The 17,668-nt window shown below is 34.5% G+C and overlaps 1 protein-coding gene and 1 long non-coding RNA gene across 5 annotated transcripts in view; one reads left to right on the top strand and one right to left on the bottom strand.

The window, feature by feature from the left end:
* LOC142980921 (uncharacterized) overlaps nt 1-17,668 on the bottom strand; it is a 251,338-nt gene that overhangs the window by 61,289 nt on the left and 172,381 nt on the right. The gene's annotated exons all lie outside the window — the stretch shown is intronic.
* The window catches only part of LOC142980919 (neural cell adhesion molecule 2-like), a 177,036-nt gene continuing 163,518 nt past the window's right edge, over nt 4,151-17,668 (top strand). For all 4 annotated transcript variants that reach the window (XM_076126526.1, XM_076126525.1, XM_076126527.1 and 1 more), the window contains exon 1: nt 4,151-4,534. In XM_076126526.1, coding sequence (XP_075982641.1) covers nt 4,405-4,534 — 130 coding nt within the window. In that variant the 5' untranslated portion in view covers nt 4,151-4,404. The remainder of the gene's footprint in view (nt 4,535-17,668) is intronic.

Raw genomic sequence — 17,668 nt, 5'->3', positions numbered from 1 at the left:
GCGCCACAGAGGCAGTCATAGCTATTAGAATATTTAAATTAAAAAAAATGGGGTACTATCACATCTGTTAACTACAAGCTTTGGATTTCGTAACAAAATAAAGCTTTTAAAAATTGCTAGTTGTTAGATAAAACCTATACTATTAAATATAACATGAACATTAAACTAGAATAGTCAGAAGAAATAAAGGTACATATTCAATCATAAAACAAAATTAAAACCGAAATAAGCCTCAGAAACATTTAGCACAAAATAAATGGAATAAAGTAGGCCAGGATATTGGAAATCAACTTATAAAGTTTACCTAAAGATCACCTGTGACCTTTACAAACACTCCAAGTAATTTTCAGTACATCCTTAAAATTAATACTGACAATTTCCCTTCTTTGATTCTTTATTGTTAAATACTTGAAATTTTTCGTTATTTTTCCAAAATTTGTTATAGTATTTTAACAGAATGTGAATTTATTTTGTTAGTAGCTGACCCGCGCAACTTCGCTTGCGTCACATAAGAGTTCAAATAATTTTCCCCGTTTTTGTAACATTTTTTACTGTTACTGTGCTCCTATTGGTCATAGCGTGATGATATAATAATATAGCCTTCCTCGATAAATAGGCTATGTAACACAGAAATAATTTTTCAAATCGGAGTAGTTCCTGAGATTAGCGCGTTCAAACAAACAAACTCTTCAGCTTTATAATATTAGTATAGATTATTTTGTGGGTTTCCGGTTAAACTTGCACCTGCTAAGAGATTCAAAGCTGAAACCTTAAGCAATCCAAGGTATGCTTGACCGCGTTAAATGTGCATTATGAAAGATAAAAGTTATCTAACATCTAATAGAATTGATATGTACTGCATTTGACTACCTTCGTGGTGCAGTGGTTAAGGTCACCACGCCACTACCATTGCGTACAGAGGTCGTGGGTTTGATTCCCACACGTAACGATTATTTGTGCGGTCCACAAATAACTATTTCGGGCTGGTTGTGCTTTGTGTCCGTTGTTTGTAAAAGTCCCCGCGACACAAGAGCAATTTTTAGTGCGGGAGTTATCTTTTTTAAATGAAAATGCCAAAAAAATACGATAAAAACATTTTTTTTGTATGGGGACACTTCATAATATCTTTTTTTAGAATTTGTTGTTATAGTGGCAACGGAAATACATCATTTGTAAAAAAATCAGGTTTCTAGCTATCACGGTTTATGAGATACAGCCTGGAGACAGACAGACAGCGGAGGCATAGTAATAGGGTCTCGTTTTACACTTTGGGTACGGAACCCTAAAAACGGTTGACACAATGAAAAAATATCAGCTAATTTTAATCTTATTGCATTATGTTTTTCACCAAAACCTAACTACGCTGTTGCACTACACCTAGCTACATTTTTCTTTGTAATATTTATGATATAATATCACGTGGCGTAGAATAGACCCCCGAGTTACCGCAACAATTTGCGGCCAAGACAAATAGTTGACACATTACAATATTTCACACGGAAACGTTCACCTTCTGAACAAGGCTTGTATGAAATGTTCTTTATGTACAGTGAACTGTTATATTGTGTGATTATTATTTATTATGTGATAGACATACTGCTGTGGACATTTTGAATGGAACGTTAAATAAACCCTGACTGTCTTTGTGGCGCGGTAGTGTATTCGGCTGTTGATCATCAGGTCTCTAGTTAATTTCGCAATTTGGGTATAATTCTTTTTAATTTACATTAATATTTGCCATTAGTTGCTCGTAGTTTGGTACTATACAAAGTGGATGGCAATGTGTTTGTGTCTGTTCCACATTATATGAGACTAATAAAATATTATTAATCGCGAAACGTGGGTGTATATCATTCACCTATGCCTATGTATTTTCTTTTCTAGAGGCTTGAAGTTTGAGTTCTAGAGCTCTGAATTTGACAAAAGCACGTAAAACCATGCCAGGCCTATTCCTGGCCGTGCTGGTTTACCATTGCACCGTGTTGTGACATTGATGGAATGGAGAGTGTACTCGCGTTTGTGTGTAAATGTGCCGACAATTGGTCCCTCTAAACTAATTCCAGCTGAGCTTGTTTCAATCCAGGCATTCATGTTTCAAATTGTTTTAATATTTCTGTGAGTTAAATATAATATAGAGATAGTTTCTTGTTAACATATGTATATAATTTTCCAAGACCTAGGCTGTATCTAAACTAAATCTTATTTTAACTAGTTCAGCTGAACCTATATTTTTTGTCATGATAGTAACGGACAAGTTTTATAGAAATAAGTTTAGCCGTTTTGTAGTAATAGAAGGTCAAACTTGCTCACACATTTAATATGAAGCAAACTGCAGAAGTTCTAAAAGATTGTTCTAAATGGCGTTCTTTGGTCTCTGTCTACCTCTGTGTGAGTATAAATATATACGTATGAATATAATCTACACGAGTTTACCCAGTAGCTACATTTATACAATTCACAGATATTATTAAAATAATATCTTACAACGTATTTAATTAGGACGCGATCGGATTTAAAACTTATTTAATATACAGTTATTAAATTACTTTCAGATACAATCGTACTCTCGTATTAAGTTTGTTTTCAACCAAAAAGGATATGTTTAAATGTTCAATTATTATTTGTCGTTTGTAATTATTTTTACAATTGTTTTTTGTTATAGTTAAGCATACATATCTACATAATATCAAGACCACTATAATAATGATTATCCCCGAAGGTGTAGGCAGAGTTATATGTAATAAATCCAGGTTTCGCCATTAACAATGTTAGTTCCATGTAATGCAGGGAGAAATCTTTATAAATAAAAATGAATTACCGGAATGTATACGCGCATAACTTTTGAACAACTAAATTGGATAATTCTATTTGTAATATGTTTGTAACTGTCGGGAGAAGGTTTGTATGAACAGAATGAAATTACGAGAATGAAATCAACGGGTAAAAATTGAACTATATCCGGACTTAATCGGGCCAGTCCGCTAGTATTCTAAATATTCTAATATTAATAAAAACGGTCTATAGTATTTTACTCGACCTGGGAATCAAACTCGAGATCTCGTGATCAGCGGTCAGTTACACTACCGACTACTCCATAGAGGCAATTACCGCTGTTATGTTCCAAATAAAAAGGTCATAACTTAAATGAATAGAATACTACGAATATATAGGCGATGTAATAATATGATTACTGCTCAGGAATTATGAGCTGCGGTTCATATAATTTAGAGCTTTTAAATGAGTATCGTTGAGGAACCAAATCCGATACTATGAGCTATAGATGCGAGCGTTTACAACGAAAACACAACCCACTTACTATCATAGTTACCTTTAACAAAAAATAATCATATACAAAAAGAAAAAGATTTAAAACCTTCAATTAGTATACGAATAATAAAATAATATAGATATACTTAAGTGCTTTATTTGTTATTCAAACCAATAATCTCTATAAATGATTTATGTAATAAATAACAGCGGCCTAACTTTCTAAATTACCTCAAGTTAACGAAGAGAATGTCCTCAGAACGCCATAATTTACTGTCACTAAACAAATAAAATACCTACGAAATAAATTCACAGGCACTCAGCAGAACATTATGCTAATATGATCCTCACAATTCCTCAGCCGTCCAACTTTTGTTGCTGACTCTACCAGGTACCTTAACACTAAACTAAAATGTTCCCCAACTTATAAAGACGTTTTGCTACTGACAGCCAACCTACGATATTTGTGACCCAATTTTAACGCGACAACCGCCTTATATCATACTAAAACTTTCAACAATTTATTGTAACGCATCACTCAGAATTAGATTATCATAAAACCTATACTTATGTACCCGCTAACATCAAATATAAACACGAAATATTTCTTCTAAGCCCCGAGAGCTTTAAAGAAAATATTTTATAGAATAACACACATTATTTTCAACGAACAAAGGTTACGGAATACTCCGAAACGTCTATAAAATGTTCAAATTCTTTGTACATTGGCAGCCGTCGAGATCGAGCATTCGACGAAAATTTTAATGTACCAAACCAACTAGACTGTTTTTTTTTTGAAAATTGAATTTGTGAAAAAGAAAAATATTATTTAGTGCGATTGTTGCCGCTGCCCTATCGGTTTTCGATCAGTGTTGGTCGCGCCGCTGTGAGGCACGCACGCCGCCACGCGTACGCTCCGCCGTCTGTCAATCCGCGATTTGTTTACTGTCGTGTAACACGTGTCCCCGCTGTGTTTATGTTAATCACCGTATATTTATTTTAACTAAACAAAATCATTTTTAGAAAAATGAAGTGATAAAGATTAATTGACGCGAGAATCAACAAGTTTTTGTTTTAAATTTAAACTGAAAGATGTCGGGGTTTTTAGTTTTATTTGTTTAGTGTTGTATAGCGACAATGGGAATTGGTTGTGTTGGAATAATGTTGGGAGCGAGCAGAGTACTGTGGCTCGTGATCATTGTGCTCGCTGTGGGGATACAAGGATATGTGGAGACCGAGGAGTTCATCAGTGACCTGGATAAGCCAAGTAAGTGTCAGCACCTTACAATACTTAATAATGAATATAAAAGAGTAGGCACATTTTCGAGGATGATGGATGTCGGATCCAGGTAAGTAGGTATTCTTGTTCGTTGAAAATCCGTCCTTTGACGTTGAAATTTTGATAAATTACATTCTCATTTATTCGTTTTATATATTCATAAAACAGTCATGGGAAAATAATTACGGGTTGTTATTTAAATCTGAATTTTATTGGTTTATTTTTACGATCGGTAATAACAATAAAAGCGATGTGATTAGTTTCTCGTATCGTTGAGAGGTCCTTGTCGTCGGGAGTAGGAATAAAGATATATTTTTCCAAGTGGTTGTGAGGATGGGCTCCATGACAACCATCGGCTCCGATTTTCGACGCGGCGGGAAAAGTAAGCCGTTGATTCTTTATGATCCCTCTCTGTTTTGAAAGAAATATTCTTTGTTCTGGTAATCCAAATGGTTCGGCATTGTTATGGAGTTTTCCGTGACAATTTTTATTCAGTAAATTGAAGGTTTTAAAAATGAATTAAGGAAATAAGATTTTTTATTCACGAGCATTTTTAAAGACGTTCCTTCCCTAAATTTGTGAAATAGGAATTAAAATACACTTTAAAAATCATGTCGTTGTATAAAAAGATAATATGAATGAGTATTAAACAAAGTGAGGTAGTAAAGATCATCCTATTTTTTTAGTATTTGCCATAAAATACAGCACAATATACATATGTGATCTTTGCCTATCTCTATGAGTAGAAAGAGTCATAATAACTATGTATGTTTGTATTTACACTAAGCTTTCAAAATAAGTTAAAGGTTTGAGATACATTTTTAAACTGTTATTGCCCCACGGCTGGGCCAGGTTCTACTCCTAAACGAGAGAGATACTTACTCTTTTTAATAAAAATAAAACGATAACCACAGATTATTTAAATAACGTAAAACTTTACTATTAAATCGAGTGTAACTTATAACACAACCGCATCAAAATGAATGTAATAAATTAACTCTTGTCCCTTTATTACAAAACTTTGTTTATTGATAAAACAGAATTTATTATTAGCATTTTTTAAGAGCTTTTGGCTATGAACTCGGTTTTAAAATCCTAATTATCTTATACATTATGTTACTAATACTATTAATTAACGATTTTTATGCAACGAACCTTAAGAATGATCGAAAATTATTCGTTTAACAGATCGTAGTCACGGGCTGACTAATGTAACTGCTTATAATATTATAAATGCGAGAGTTTGTATGTTTGTCACTCAATTTCGGCAAAACTGCTCAACAGATTTATAATAAATACGGTAAAAAATAATTTAAAACCTGGATTTATAACCCAGATTAACACATATTATTTCTGTATTCCTGTTAGCAGATCTATTATGGATACGATCGTTTCAGTGTCTTCATAGCAAAAACTGCTTAACAGATTTTGATAACATTCGATAGGCATATTGTCAATAACCTGTATTAACACATATTGTACTTTTTATATCGGAAAATCATTTCACAGAGACCTAGTAGCACACAAAACCTAGTTAAAATTATATTTATGTTAGGTACTTAAACATTATTCCTCATGACTCTAAAATGAAATGTTTATTCGAGACGGGAATTGAACCTAAAACTTCACGACTGTAAAAGGAAGTTATTCCCACCGGACCAAAGAGCATAACCTCTATAAAAAAGTAATGAAGCAACACGAATTAAAGTATAAATTATTAATGTTTTAAAAAAGTGATGACGTCATTAAAAATATATGAAATTTCGCACTGAAGCGAATTGCTTTATGGCGAGGTTAATTAGAAGTTGGGGTATGAGAGGCTTTTAGCAATGATATGATTAAACATACAGTGCATATATAAATATAGTATATTATTTACATTTCTCACTCATACTTCTATACCGTTATACAGGGTTGTGCTACACATATATTCGGTTTGTCATTAATCGGCCTAGCCGGGCGGCAAAACCGAATATGTGTAGATGAACATCGGCTCAAGCCGAACAAGTGAGTAGAGTCGGTTTTGTTGGGAGATAAATATTGCCGAACCGAAAACGTGTGTAGCAACTCTTACGGGATAAGTCGACTCGTTCAATATATGAATATATGGATGTGTAATTGTTTGTTTGCCATGCTTTTAAGTCGTAAAGTGCTGAACTGTTTTTATGAGATTTAGCAGGTAAATAGATTGTTACCGCGAAAATGACATAGGCTTTAAGGCCTAATACAGATAAAGTCGCGATCGAGTTCAGCTTTATAAGATACTTATTAATTCAAACACAATAATATTATAAACGTGTGTTGTACGGCTAAACTGCTAAACTGATTTAGATGTTTGACAGAGCGATAAATTATATCCCGGGGTTCACTAATATACACGCAAGTACAGCCGCGAGCGATGTATCTTACATAATGCGATAGCTACCTACGTTTTTTCTTTAATCAAATTTCATTAAGATATAACATATTTGTTTTATAGGTTCAGACTTGTTAAAACCTGAAGGTGTAGAGATAGACAGGCTAGTTATATATGACATTTTGACGTTCATAATGTTTGTTCAATAAAGTTGGGGGCGAATCTATCCACATACTGGGGTTTAGAAAATTTAACAAGTTACACGCTAAGCCTTCCTCTAGATTCACTATCTATTGGTGAAGCCGCATAGAAACCAGTTTAGTAGATATTGAGACCGGAGCTAGGAGTACTTTTAAATGATTAAAGTGCAAGGTTTCTACAGATATTTAAGTTAACAAACACCAAATACTATTTCCTCAGCTTCACTTAAATGAACCAAGAAAGTAGTCAAATGTCTTAAAACAAGGAGTTCTCTTAAAAGCTTCGTTTGTACTGTGTCTAGTATTTCAGTGGATGCAAGTTCTTTATACTTATTTTTTGTTTATATTTTTTCTAGTATTTTTGTCGGTTGTATGTACGAATGGTTTTTGAAATGGATATGTGATTCTTTTGTTTTTATTTAGTTTTATATTGTCGGTACTCTCGACTAGCGAGCGTATTTTATTTTGATATTTTTTTATAGAAAATTGTTCTTTCAGAATACGCTAGAGGGCAACAATATATTTTAAAATAAAATTTGACGAAAGCTACTAGATAATATAGTAGTAGAAAATCGGTCAATTATCGATTACTACATACAAATACCTAAAGGGTGATTTTATAACCCTCACATAATGGAATGTCGACTATGTGGTACACTGATAACAATTTTACAATGTAAATTTACAGTACAACTAAATTCTTATAATTTAAATGATTATATTGGACTTTGATGAAACTTATCAGTCTTTTTTTGTGACTGTGTTTTTGTCTGTGACTTGACATAGAGTCTGTGACATAGACTATTTAACTATAATGAACTGACTATCATATTGTTAATTTATCCACCTTAAAATAAGAATAAAATTCCTCCTCTTTCGAAGTCGGTAAAAAGTCGAACTTGCGTGAAACCTAAATAAACTTCTTTACGTATCCAGCCTATTATTTTATACTAAGCTAAACATAAAAATCTATCGTAAGAACACCAAAGCAATATCAACATAATATCAGGTGGGTAACGTTCGCTATCGAGTGCGACACTCGACTACTCGAATCGATATTTATTCGTCGATTAGTCGACTCTTATTCTACGCAATATTTCGAATAACGAGTACGCTATCTAAAGCTCGTTTCACAATAGTTGTGTATTATGACTGTTTGTTTTTAAATACTTTAGCGAAACAAAAAATTAAATCAATAAAAATATTTGTACGTGACGTAGACCCTTAATGCTGAAAGCAAAATATGTATTAGATATGTTAATTGTTAATAATTCAATACTTAATTCGCGTAAAATTTGACGTAATGCTAAAAGCCGTTGTCATTTGACTGAAATATTGTTTTTATTATTCGGAGTCCACACAACTACTCAGATCATAGAAAGCAGAGTCTTTATTTAGAATTTTTTTAGTAACAAGATTTTTCTTGGGTTTAAATATAAGTGCATACATACTTGGATATAATCGTTGTATCAAATTTCATTCATACCTCTTAACCGATATCTACACAAAAGCTTTACAAAGCTTTTTGCTCAATTATAATATTAGTCATCAATTTATCTCTTACGGCGTTCACAGCATCTGTTTCAAAGTCCAGTCAGCCGTTGTGTAAACATTCACCTCAAAGCAAGTGCAGTGCTTCAATAATATATGTAATAATTTGCAGTAAATACATTACTTCTGATGAACTAATATTGAACTTTCATGAACCTAAGTAACGAGTTGTGTGAACTTAGTTTATTGATAAAAACATTTTCTTTTTTATCGTAAAAAATACCTATATAATTTTTTGTACCACTACTTATAGTTTTAAGACTTCGACTTTAAAATTGCCTATTTTCATGGTTTGTATACAGTAAGTCGGATTTCATGTAAATCGGTAAAGCCGTTCAGCAGGACCACACATGTAGACAGACAGACAAAATTGCAACCACGTGGTAGCTGACTCATGACTCATTTTACTCGGCTGTGAATCGCAAAGGAGTGTTATTATACATATTTAGAAATAAAGAAAATATTTACATATAAAGAAAAGAAAGGATATGTGTCTCACATATCCTTTTTTTTTTTATCTATCAGATAAACTATCCAGCACTTATTCGAAAGTTATAATGCTGTCTCTTGTATTTATACAAAGTAAATGGTAATACCTTCTTCAGATCACATCGTGTAGATCCGACCTAACGCTTAACCGATAACAGTTTGTATGGGTAACGCCAACCTACTCTGTAATTACGAAACAGCTCTTTTATGCTAATTAATTTAAACACCAAGACTAAATAGATTCACTTAATAGGAATACAATATCGTAGGAAAACTGTTTTATACGGTAGTAAGCGAAATATATGGAAAACTTTTAGTATACCAGCTCGATTCTAAAACTACCTATTGTAGCAATAATGGAATGATCAAAATTACTTGACATTATAGGTTGTATTGTCAAAATCAGCTAGACCTCGAAGATGGAGATTATTTTTCCTTAAAAATAATCTCGGTCGCTTCACAATACATGGAATTGAAAATTTCTACCTAGTGTTTTAGGAACAGCTATTTTAAGTGATCCCAAATGTCAAATGCTTGCTATGGTAAAGTACCGACGATAGGAAATGCCCCCTACTCGTAGATTTACTCAGGTATTTATTTCCAGATTTTGACGTTGATAGAATGTATCAAAAATCCAAGCCTTAACTTCTGATGTATGACACTAAATCTTTATTTACCCAACTCCTTTGAAGAAAAACCAGCCTGGCAATAATTAATAGAAGCTACAAAGTTTAACATTAAATACCGTAATAATTATTTATTCTAAACCTTCAAACAACTACCTGAAATTCTCTTAAATAAATCTTCTTTTGTTATTATTAATATCTATAGTCCCGGCACCTACTAAATTTAGTGTCAATGAAACGAAATTTCTCTAGGATTTACGTCTTATTCCGCTCGTAATAACTTTCACTATTACAAGTTAAATTGTTCGCGAATAAAAGGACAAGTAATTAATCTATCTTTATTATTAACTTGTTTTTAGAGTCCCGAAGTTATTAAAAGAGAGCATTTTATGAAGGACTTTTGACCGACTTTGTCTCAGTGGGTAGATTTCCTGGGGTAATACGTTTAAGTATTAGAGGTATATCGCATTCAACATACATAATAATATGTTCAAAGTAATATTACAAAGAAATGACTTGTGTTTTTTTCATTATACAAACAAAACGGATTAATTGTGAAACATAACGTGTGAGAGCTTGTAGCGGCTCGCTACATACAGCGACATCTACTGGGACCAGCGCGGAACCAACCACCACGCGCAGTGTGACTGACGTCACAAGTCCTAGATCGCGCTATCAAAGTTTGCACTGCAACTGACTATATATACAAGTTCCCGACTACAACAGTCGGGCAGCCTAGGCCCACCAGGCACGATCACCTCGTCTGGTCGGAGGATCCTCCCTTTGTGTTGGAGGAACATGATCACCTCGTTCCTCCACAGTGGTGACCCCAACGTGATTGGAAGCAGCCTTCACGAAGATCAGACCAGCAGCAGCAAACCTTCGCACCCTCATCACTCCTCACTCCTACAGCAGCAGTCGTACAACTCCAGCCAGCATCTTCGGCCACACCAGGGCACTCCACGAACATGTCGCTCACGCACATGACTGGCATACCCTACGGCCTCAGCGGCATCCAACCTGGGCATCATCGTCACGCTACTCTGACGCACCCAGGGCACCGCAACGCTTCGTCTCGACTCACCGCAGACAAAACAAGCACCTCGCCCCGACTCACTGGGGACACTTCACCGCACACCGCACACCGCACACCGCACCTCTCCGACTCACTGGAGTTAGCGGCATACAGTTCCGACTCACTGGGACTTGCGGCATACAGTTCCGACTCACTGGGACTAGCGGAATTCGAGTTCCGACTGACTGGAACTCATCAATGCATGGCACTGGAGAGACTGACTGACATGAAGAGAAGATCGACCTACGGTCTGAGGGGGAGTGATGTAGCGGCTCGCTACATACAGCGACATCTACTGGGACCAGCGCGGAACCAACCACCAGGCGCAGTGTGACTGACGTCACAAGTCCTAGATCGCGCTATCGAAGTTTGCACTGCAACTGACTATATATACAAGTTCCCGACTACAACAGTCGGGCAGCCTAGGCCCACCAGGCACGATCACCTCGCCTGGTCGGAGGATCCTCCCTTTGGTTGGAGGAACACGATCGCCTCGTTCCTCCACAAGCTTTATATAAAGATATTACATACAATACATACATTAAATCACGCCTTTCTCCTATAGGTAAGCAGAGACTAAAGAACGCCACTGGGTGCGATCTTTACAAACTTCCCTTGCCCCATTCACATCCATGCATCTTGTCATAATAATATATAGGACCGCCGGTTACGAGTACTACGCATCTGACTTTTAGTTTAGGGATCAGGTACTATAAATATATTGAGCTAAAAAATACATGCAGCACTAATAGATGCTTAATTTTTTTAAAGTTAACGTTAGTTAATCGTTTTAAACTTTTAATTATAATTTTTTGCCTCATAAAGTTCTTTGAATCTTATATATTGCACAATTTAACTACAGTAAACTAATTTCTGCGATCATTCCGTTGTTTTTTTCCGTTTTGACATCATAGTTGAACACAAATTTGATGGAGCTAAGGTTTTTCTTAAGGAAGCAAAGCGTAGGGTAGGTAGGTAGGTTTTAACAAAAAGGATATAACAGGCGGCACCTTAGGCGTAAGGTATTTTTGTTTTGCTGCTTCAAAGTCATATCCAATACTTGATACAAAAGTATTACTATCTGATATTTATGCAATAATAAAAACAACGTGAAAATAATCACAGGTTAAATTAATTTAACAACGAACAAATTCTCGTACTATTAAATCTTACCTCCGACTGGCCTTTTGCATAGAACCTTTTCAGTTGAAAACGGACTTACATTCCAGTGCGAGCATTTCCCTACAAAATGGTGACCAATAAAAATAAAAGGCAACGTTCCTTTATGTGCGGGAATATCTATTAACGAGTGAAAACTACCGTCGTTATGTTTCCTAGTTATTGTGTGGTTTTCAAAGATTCTAAATTGTATGACCGGAGCTGTTTGTTGTGGGGAAACTACTGCTTACTTGATAACTTTTCATATGTTTAATACTATATTGAAACTAATTACTTTCACACACTAAGTTATACTACGTTTTGTCATATCTTTCAACAATTCAGGTGTTGATTTAAAAATAAAAGTAGCCTGTGTTTGAACGCAAGTATTTTACTATCTTCATACAAAATTACATCAAAATTTGTTCAAGTAGTAGCTGTAACAGCGTATCAGACAGACCCATTTTCGCGTTTATGATATTACCATGCATTTTGTATGCTCATATGCTTGGTTAAAGTATAGTGTTGCCAGCAGAATCCTTGAACGATGGACACAACGCGACGGCTTGCCTTACTTGTATCTAATGTAGAAGTCTGCGCGATACGTGACAGTACTTCAAGTCTAACTATTGCATTGAGAGTCGCATTCGTTGCTCACTTACATCGACTCAGTTACAATGCCAAACGATGCAGTAATTTATTGTAAGACGATGCTAACTGCAATTAGTTAGTATTTTTAGATTTATTTAGAAGATTTTTTTTTTACAGTGTATCTCAAAAAAGTATTTGTATAAAACAAGCCACCATTAGCTGCATAAACCTTCGGGTCGTTGTTTCTTTGACGTTCCAAATTTTGTATACCACCGACAGCTGCGAGCCTTGCGTGCAAGGCTCTGTAGCTTAATTTTCTACCACTATCGAGTACCGACAACCGGCTAGCTATCGAGGAATTTTACACGAAAATCTAATCAGTGCCTCTACCGGGATCCGTAGAAACTATTTTGGCAGTACATTTTAAATGTCAAACTCTCGATACTCGACACTACCGACTGTAGAGAATTGCGCTACTGTACTGATTTGTTTAACTAAAACTACAGTTTTAATTTTATTTAAAAACAAGTCTCCTATTTTTATTAGCTGACATCCCACCCGTGACGAGTCAAAGAGCACCATTGTAACGTTTTCGACTCCATTATGTAAAGAGTTTCAAACAACACTGCAATACTCACCCTTATGCTCAAAACCAAAAGATCTAAACTGTAATCTATTTAAACCTTAGTTAAGACTAATTGTAGCCAATAGGCTGTGAAAATAGGCTCTCTTTCGATCCACGTTGATGAATGGTCACCTTAACTATTTAAGTGATTCGAGGACTCACTGCGAAGCGATTCTAACTCTTATGTACTGGGATAATAAGTGTGTTATTCGCGTGTTATTGCTTGTTGACATTGTAAGACACGTGGTTGCAACGTGAAATAGGGTTAATCTGTTTAAGGCCTGTCACGGCTGTTGTTAGTTTAATAAGTACGAAGTCTATTAGGAGATAAAAAAATCATGCTTCGTTAAAGGGTTTCATGTTGCATGCTATGTAAATATGTACTATAACTTGTAATATTTGTATGACTGTGATAAAAATAATGTAGAGTATAAGACTATCATGGTACGTTATGAAAAGAGAAGAAGAAGACTTTACTAGTAATGTGAGTTGTATGAAAATGAAAATCTGAAAATAGGAAGACCGAAAAAAGATGGACGGTTTGCGTAAATCAGAATTTAGACACGAAGGAAGTTCAGAAAGAGTTAATGGCGATTAAATAAGTAAAATAAGAAATTTTTTGCCCAGTCAAGTATTAACGGGGTAAGTTCAGGAAAATTATGATCAAATCGCAATCACATTCATTTTTTTTACATTTCAAATTGTATATTAAACTCACTGATGTTTGCGCCAAAACATTCTTCTAAAGATTTCGTCTAAAACGAAGCGTGATCTAGGGGAAGCAGGTTGGCGAAATCCTTTATCCCTTCCCAGAACAAAAGTAATGGTGGAAACGATTAAGATAGCGAGAATTCCATGCGTTCACGCCATCGATAAATTGTACAACCACCTTTATAGGATATTGTTTGTTTTCTAATTATTTATTACTTTATAATTTAACGGGTCTTAAGCGCGATTGAAAATTAAAGTTAAGGATACCTTATTTGCTTACCCGACGTTTCGATCGAATTGCATCGACTTTATTTCGGACATTTTTTATATAGGATACTTGTGTGGTTTCTAGAAAGCAAGGCCTAGCTGCTTCTGCATTTTTTTTACTCTTCATTCGTTTACAGGACTACCCTTGCTAGCGGTGGGAAAGTAATGTACTAAGTTTTTTTATTATAGCATCATGCCTGTTATATCTTAGGTAAAGGCAGAAATGTATCGCAAATACAACCCCTTTTAAGCTTTTAATAATAATACTACTAAGTAACAGCCTCAATAGTCTATCGAACCTGAGACCCCGTGATCTGCAGTCACGTAGATTATTGAAAATAGAAGCTATTTGAATAATCAGCATTAAATTGCATTTCAGTACGGCACATAACAGGAATCAAACCTGGAACTCAATTTTATTCACTAAACCGGTCGAGAGCAGTAAAAACGTCTATAAACGTTTAAGCGTGAGTATGTTTCAGTAATAAGTACTTGCGAGCGAAGAATGCCGGGCGCATACTAATACGTGCCGGTATATCGCGGATACACTTGATTATTTCAATGCTTTCATCGCGTTTTATACCCATGAGATTTTAACACTTACGACTTTTCAACGTAAAGGTGGATATACGTAAGAACACATCTAAAGGTTCACGATTTTCGTGAAAGAGTTGGGATGTGAGCTTTGATTATAATATATATCGAGTTTTAAACCTTGTAGGCGTTCGATCTATACTCAGTTCGCTTACTGTTTTTTTTTTTTCGCTTACTGGTAATTTGCAAAAACATATGTTTCAGGGCGTGTTTAAAGATCATTACGATGACTCCCGCCTTACTGATTTAACTCGTATTAAAATCTCCTCTGTTATTCCACCGTATAGCTTACTTGTTTGAGTTTGTCTAAAACTTGACGCACTGATCTGAGACGCATTAGTGTCTAGAATAAAGAACTAAATTATTTTTTCGAGTAATTAAAAATTTCAAACACTACACACAATTGATGACAGTATGTTATGTTTGCGAACGTTACAGTTCAATGTTCAGGTATAAGTAAATGCTCTAATGTGTATCCACCTTCATGTTTTTCAATCGTAACACTAAAAACATTACTACTCGCACGTATATTCGCAATAAGAAACGTAACCTTCAAGGATTTCGTTTAAATATCTAATCGTACCTTTTATTTTTGGAGAATATCTGCGTAAATGGAATTGAAGATCAGTTTTATCATTGACCCATATCAATAAAGGGCTAATTTGTTTTAGTAGTTAAGTGATGATTTCTCACACATTTGCAACTAATTTAACGGGACTACACAATGACATGGTTTAAGTATATCAGGCGGCTACACTTGCGTGTATTTTTATTGAAAAGATAGTTATGCTTTATTATAATCTATCTAACATTATATAGTAGGTATCATCAAATCAATTTATTAAAAATTTTTTAGCTCATAAATATGCATCAGTGTAAAAATAACCATAGCAATCACATTAAATAATGAAACTGTAAAATTTAGACAATAACTTTCATTCATATTAAAACTTTAGTATAATTCTTTGTATTTGTTTAGAAAGACCGGGACAAAACAACGCGAGCGCACTTTAAACAAGCATTAGAGTCAATCCTTCATCTTAGAGTTGTCCGCGTATTATTTACTGCGTAGGTTTTGAGTGATCGACAACATTTGCACAAGCAATTATGAGGTTTCTGATTATCTTGCTAGAATAAATTATGTGTAGGTGTAGCTATGTGGAATTTGATATATAAAATATTCAAATGCATATAGTTATTTAAGCTTAAACCCCTAATTAATGATTACTTGTTATAGCCAGAGGCGTAGACAGAAGCGCATGAGCGAGGTGAGCCTATGACCATATATTGAGCAGGACACGTTATCAAAATCCTAGCTGTTATATTAATTGTAGTCTAAGGAGTTGCTCGACCCGGAAGTTGAACCCGAGACTTCATGCTTAGCAGTCTTATACATTACCGTTCACACCACAATATCAGTGGTAACGCATGCCATTAAGTTTTTAATAAACACATTATCATTATATTATTGATACCCGAAGTAAAAACCATTAAAAAAACTTCCTCCATAACGAAACCACAAACACACTAACGCCTTAATAAACATAATTAGGTTAACCATAAAAGCAGAAGTTATCAACGTGGCTTACCAAAAACCCGTAAACACGTCACGGAAAGATAAGAATTCAGCAAAAACTATAAGCCTGAGCCGCGGGAATAAACCACTACGAAACGCCACTCGTAAATCAACAATAATCGCTACTACCGCGAAACTTTATAAAAAATACTCTAGAGGTAGTTTCTCCTACTACTGGGAATACTACTTAATAGTAGTAAATAAAATGTGGAAGTATTTTTGTCTGTTTGTTACGATTTTATGGGTAAACTGGTCTATCGATTTTGATTAAATTGAGTATGCAGACAGTTTAAGATCTGGCGTCAACCATAAGTAGCTTATTATTTTCAGCAAAATTCATATGAATGTGGGGCCGCGTGCACAAATGAGTAAGCTACTTAATATTAACAATGCAAAAGTTTGTAGATCTATCTGTTAGTTTTATGCGGTTAAAATTCTAAATCGATTTAGATTAAATCTAGCATAAAGATTGTGTTATACTTGAGATCAAACATACGCTACGTTTTTGTTCTACAAAAGTTTCATGATTTTACGCTAAAATAGTTTGGTTTAGAGGGGTCTGCGTTTATTGTACGCGTTTGTTACGCTATCACGGCTAAAGCATTGTAATGATTTTGATAAAATAATGCAAGGAGACGATTAAAGACAAGGGTGTAAACATAAGCTACTTTCTTTCCAAAAATCAGGTGAAACGTGGGTGAAAATTGTATTCGTACGAAGTCGCGTGGGTAAACTAGTCGACAATAATGACTACCACGGAAACATAATAAAAAATACTCCACTTCTGTATAAAACATACCCTTAAGTGATAATAATACTTAAAGTTTTTGCAACTATGTACACCGCAACTAACAGGGAGGTGTAAAATAAAGGTGAAACAGTATTTTAGTGCGAAGTATTTTTTACACTGCAGTTAAATAAAAAGTAAAACCTGGTATTTTGTAATGGTGTTGAAGGTAGTAATCCTTTACTTTATTATTTTTATATTATAAATGCATGTCTGTTTGTTTGATTTTAGCGGCTAAACTGCAAAACCGATTTTGCGTGCAACTCAATTGAATACTTAAGTTCAAGTCGTACGGTTCAGCTTGTAAAAAATAAATAAAATTATAAACTTAAAAAAAAAATCATTTTTTTATGAAAACGGATATTATTATAATGATTAGTATATGTAAATGGCGTATAAAAAAAGAACTATAAAAAACCCAGTTCACAAATTTTTGTTATGTTCATCGTTTATTCTGGCGTTGAAATTTTACGAAAATATAAAAAATATATCTTTATTTCTCCGTATATTTTTATA

The sequence above is a fragment of the Anticarsia gemmatalis genome, chromosome 19, assembly GCF_050436995.1.
Source record: "Anticarsia gemmatalis isolate Benzon Research Colony breed Stoneville strain chromosome 19, ilAntGemm2 primary, whole genome shotgun sequence".
Classification (NCBI taxonomy): Eukaryota; Metazoa; Arthropoda; class Insecta; order Lepidoptera; family Erebidae; genus Anticarsia; species Anticarsia gemmatalis.
The sequence above is the reverse complement of the archived record's forward strand: the minus strand, read 5'-3'. Positions and strand labels throughout refer to the sequence as shown.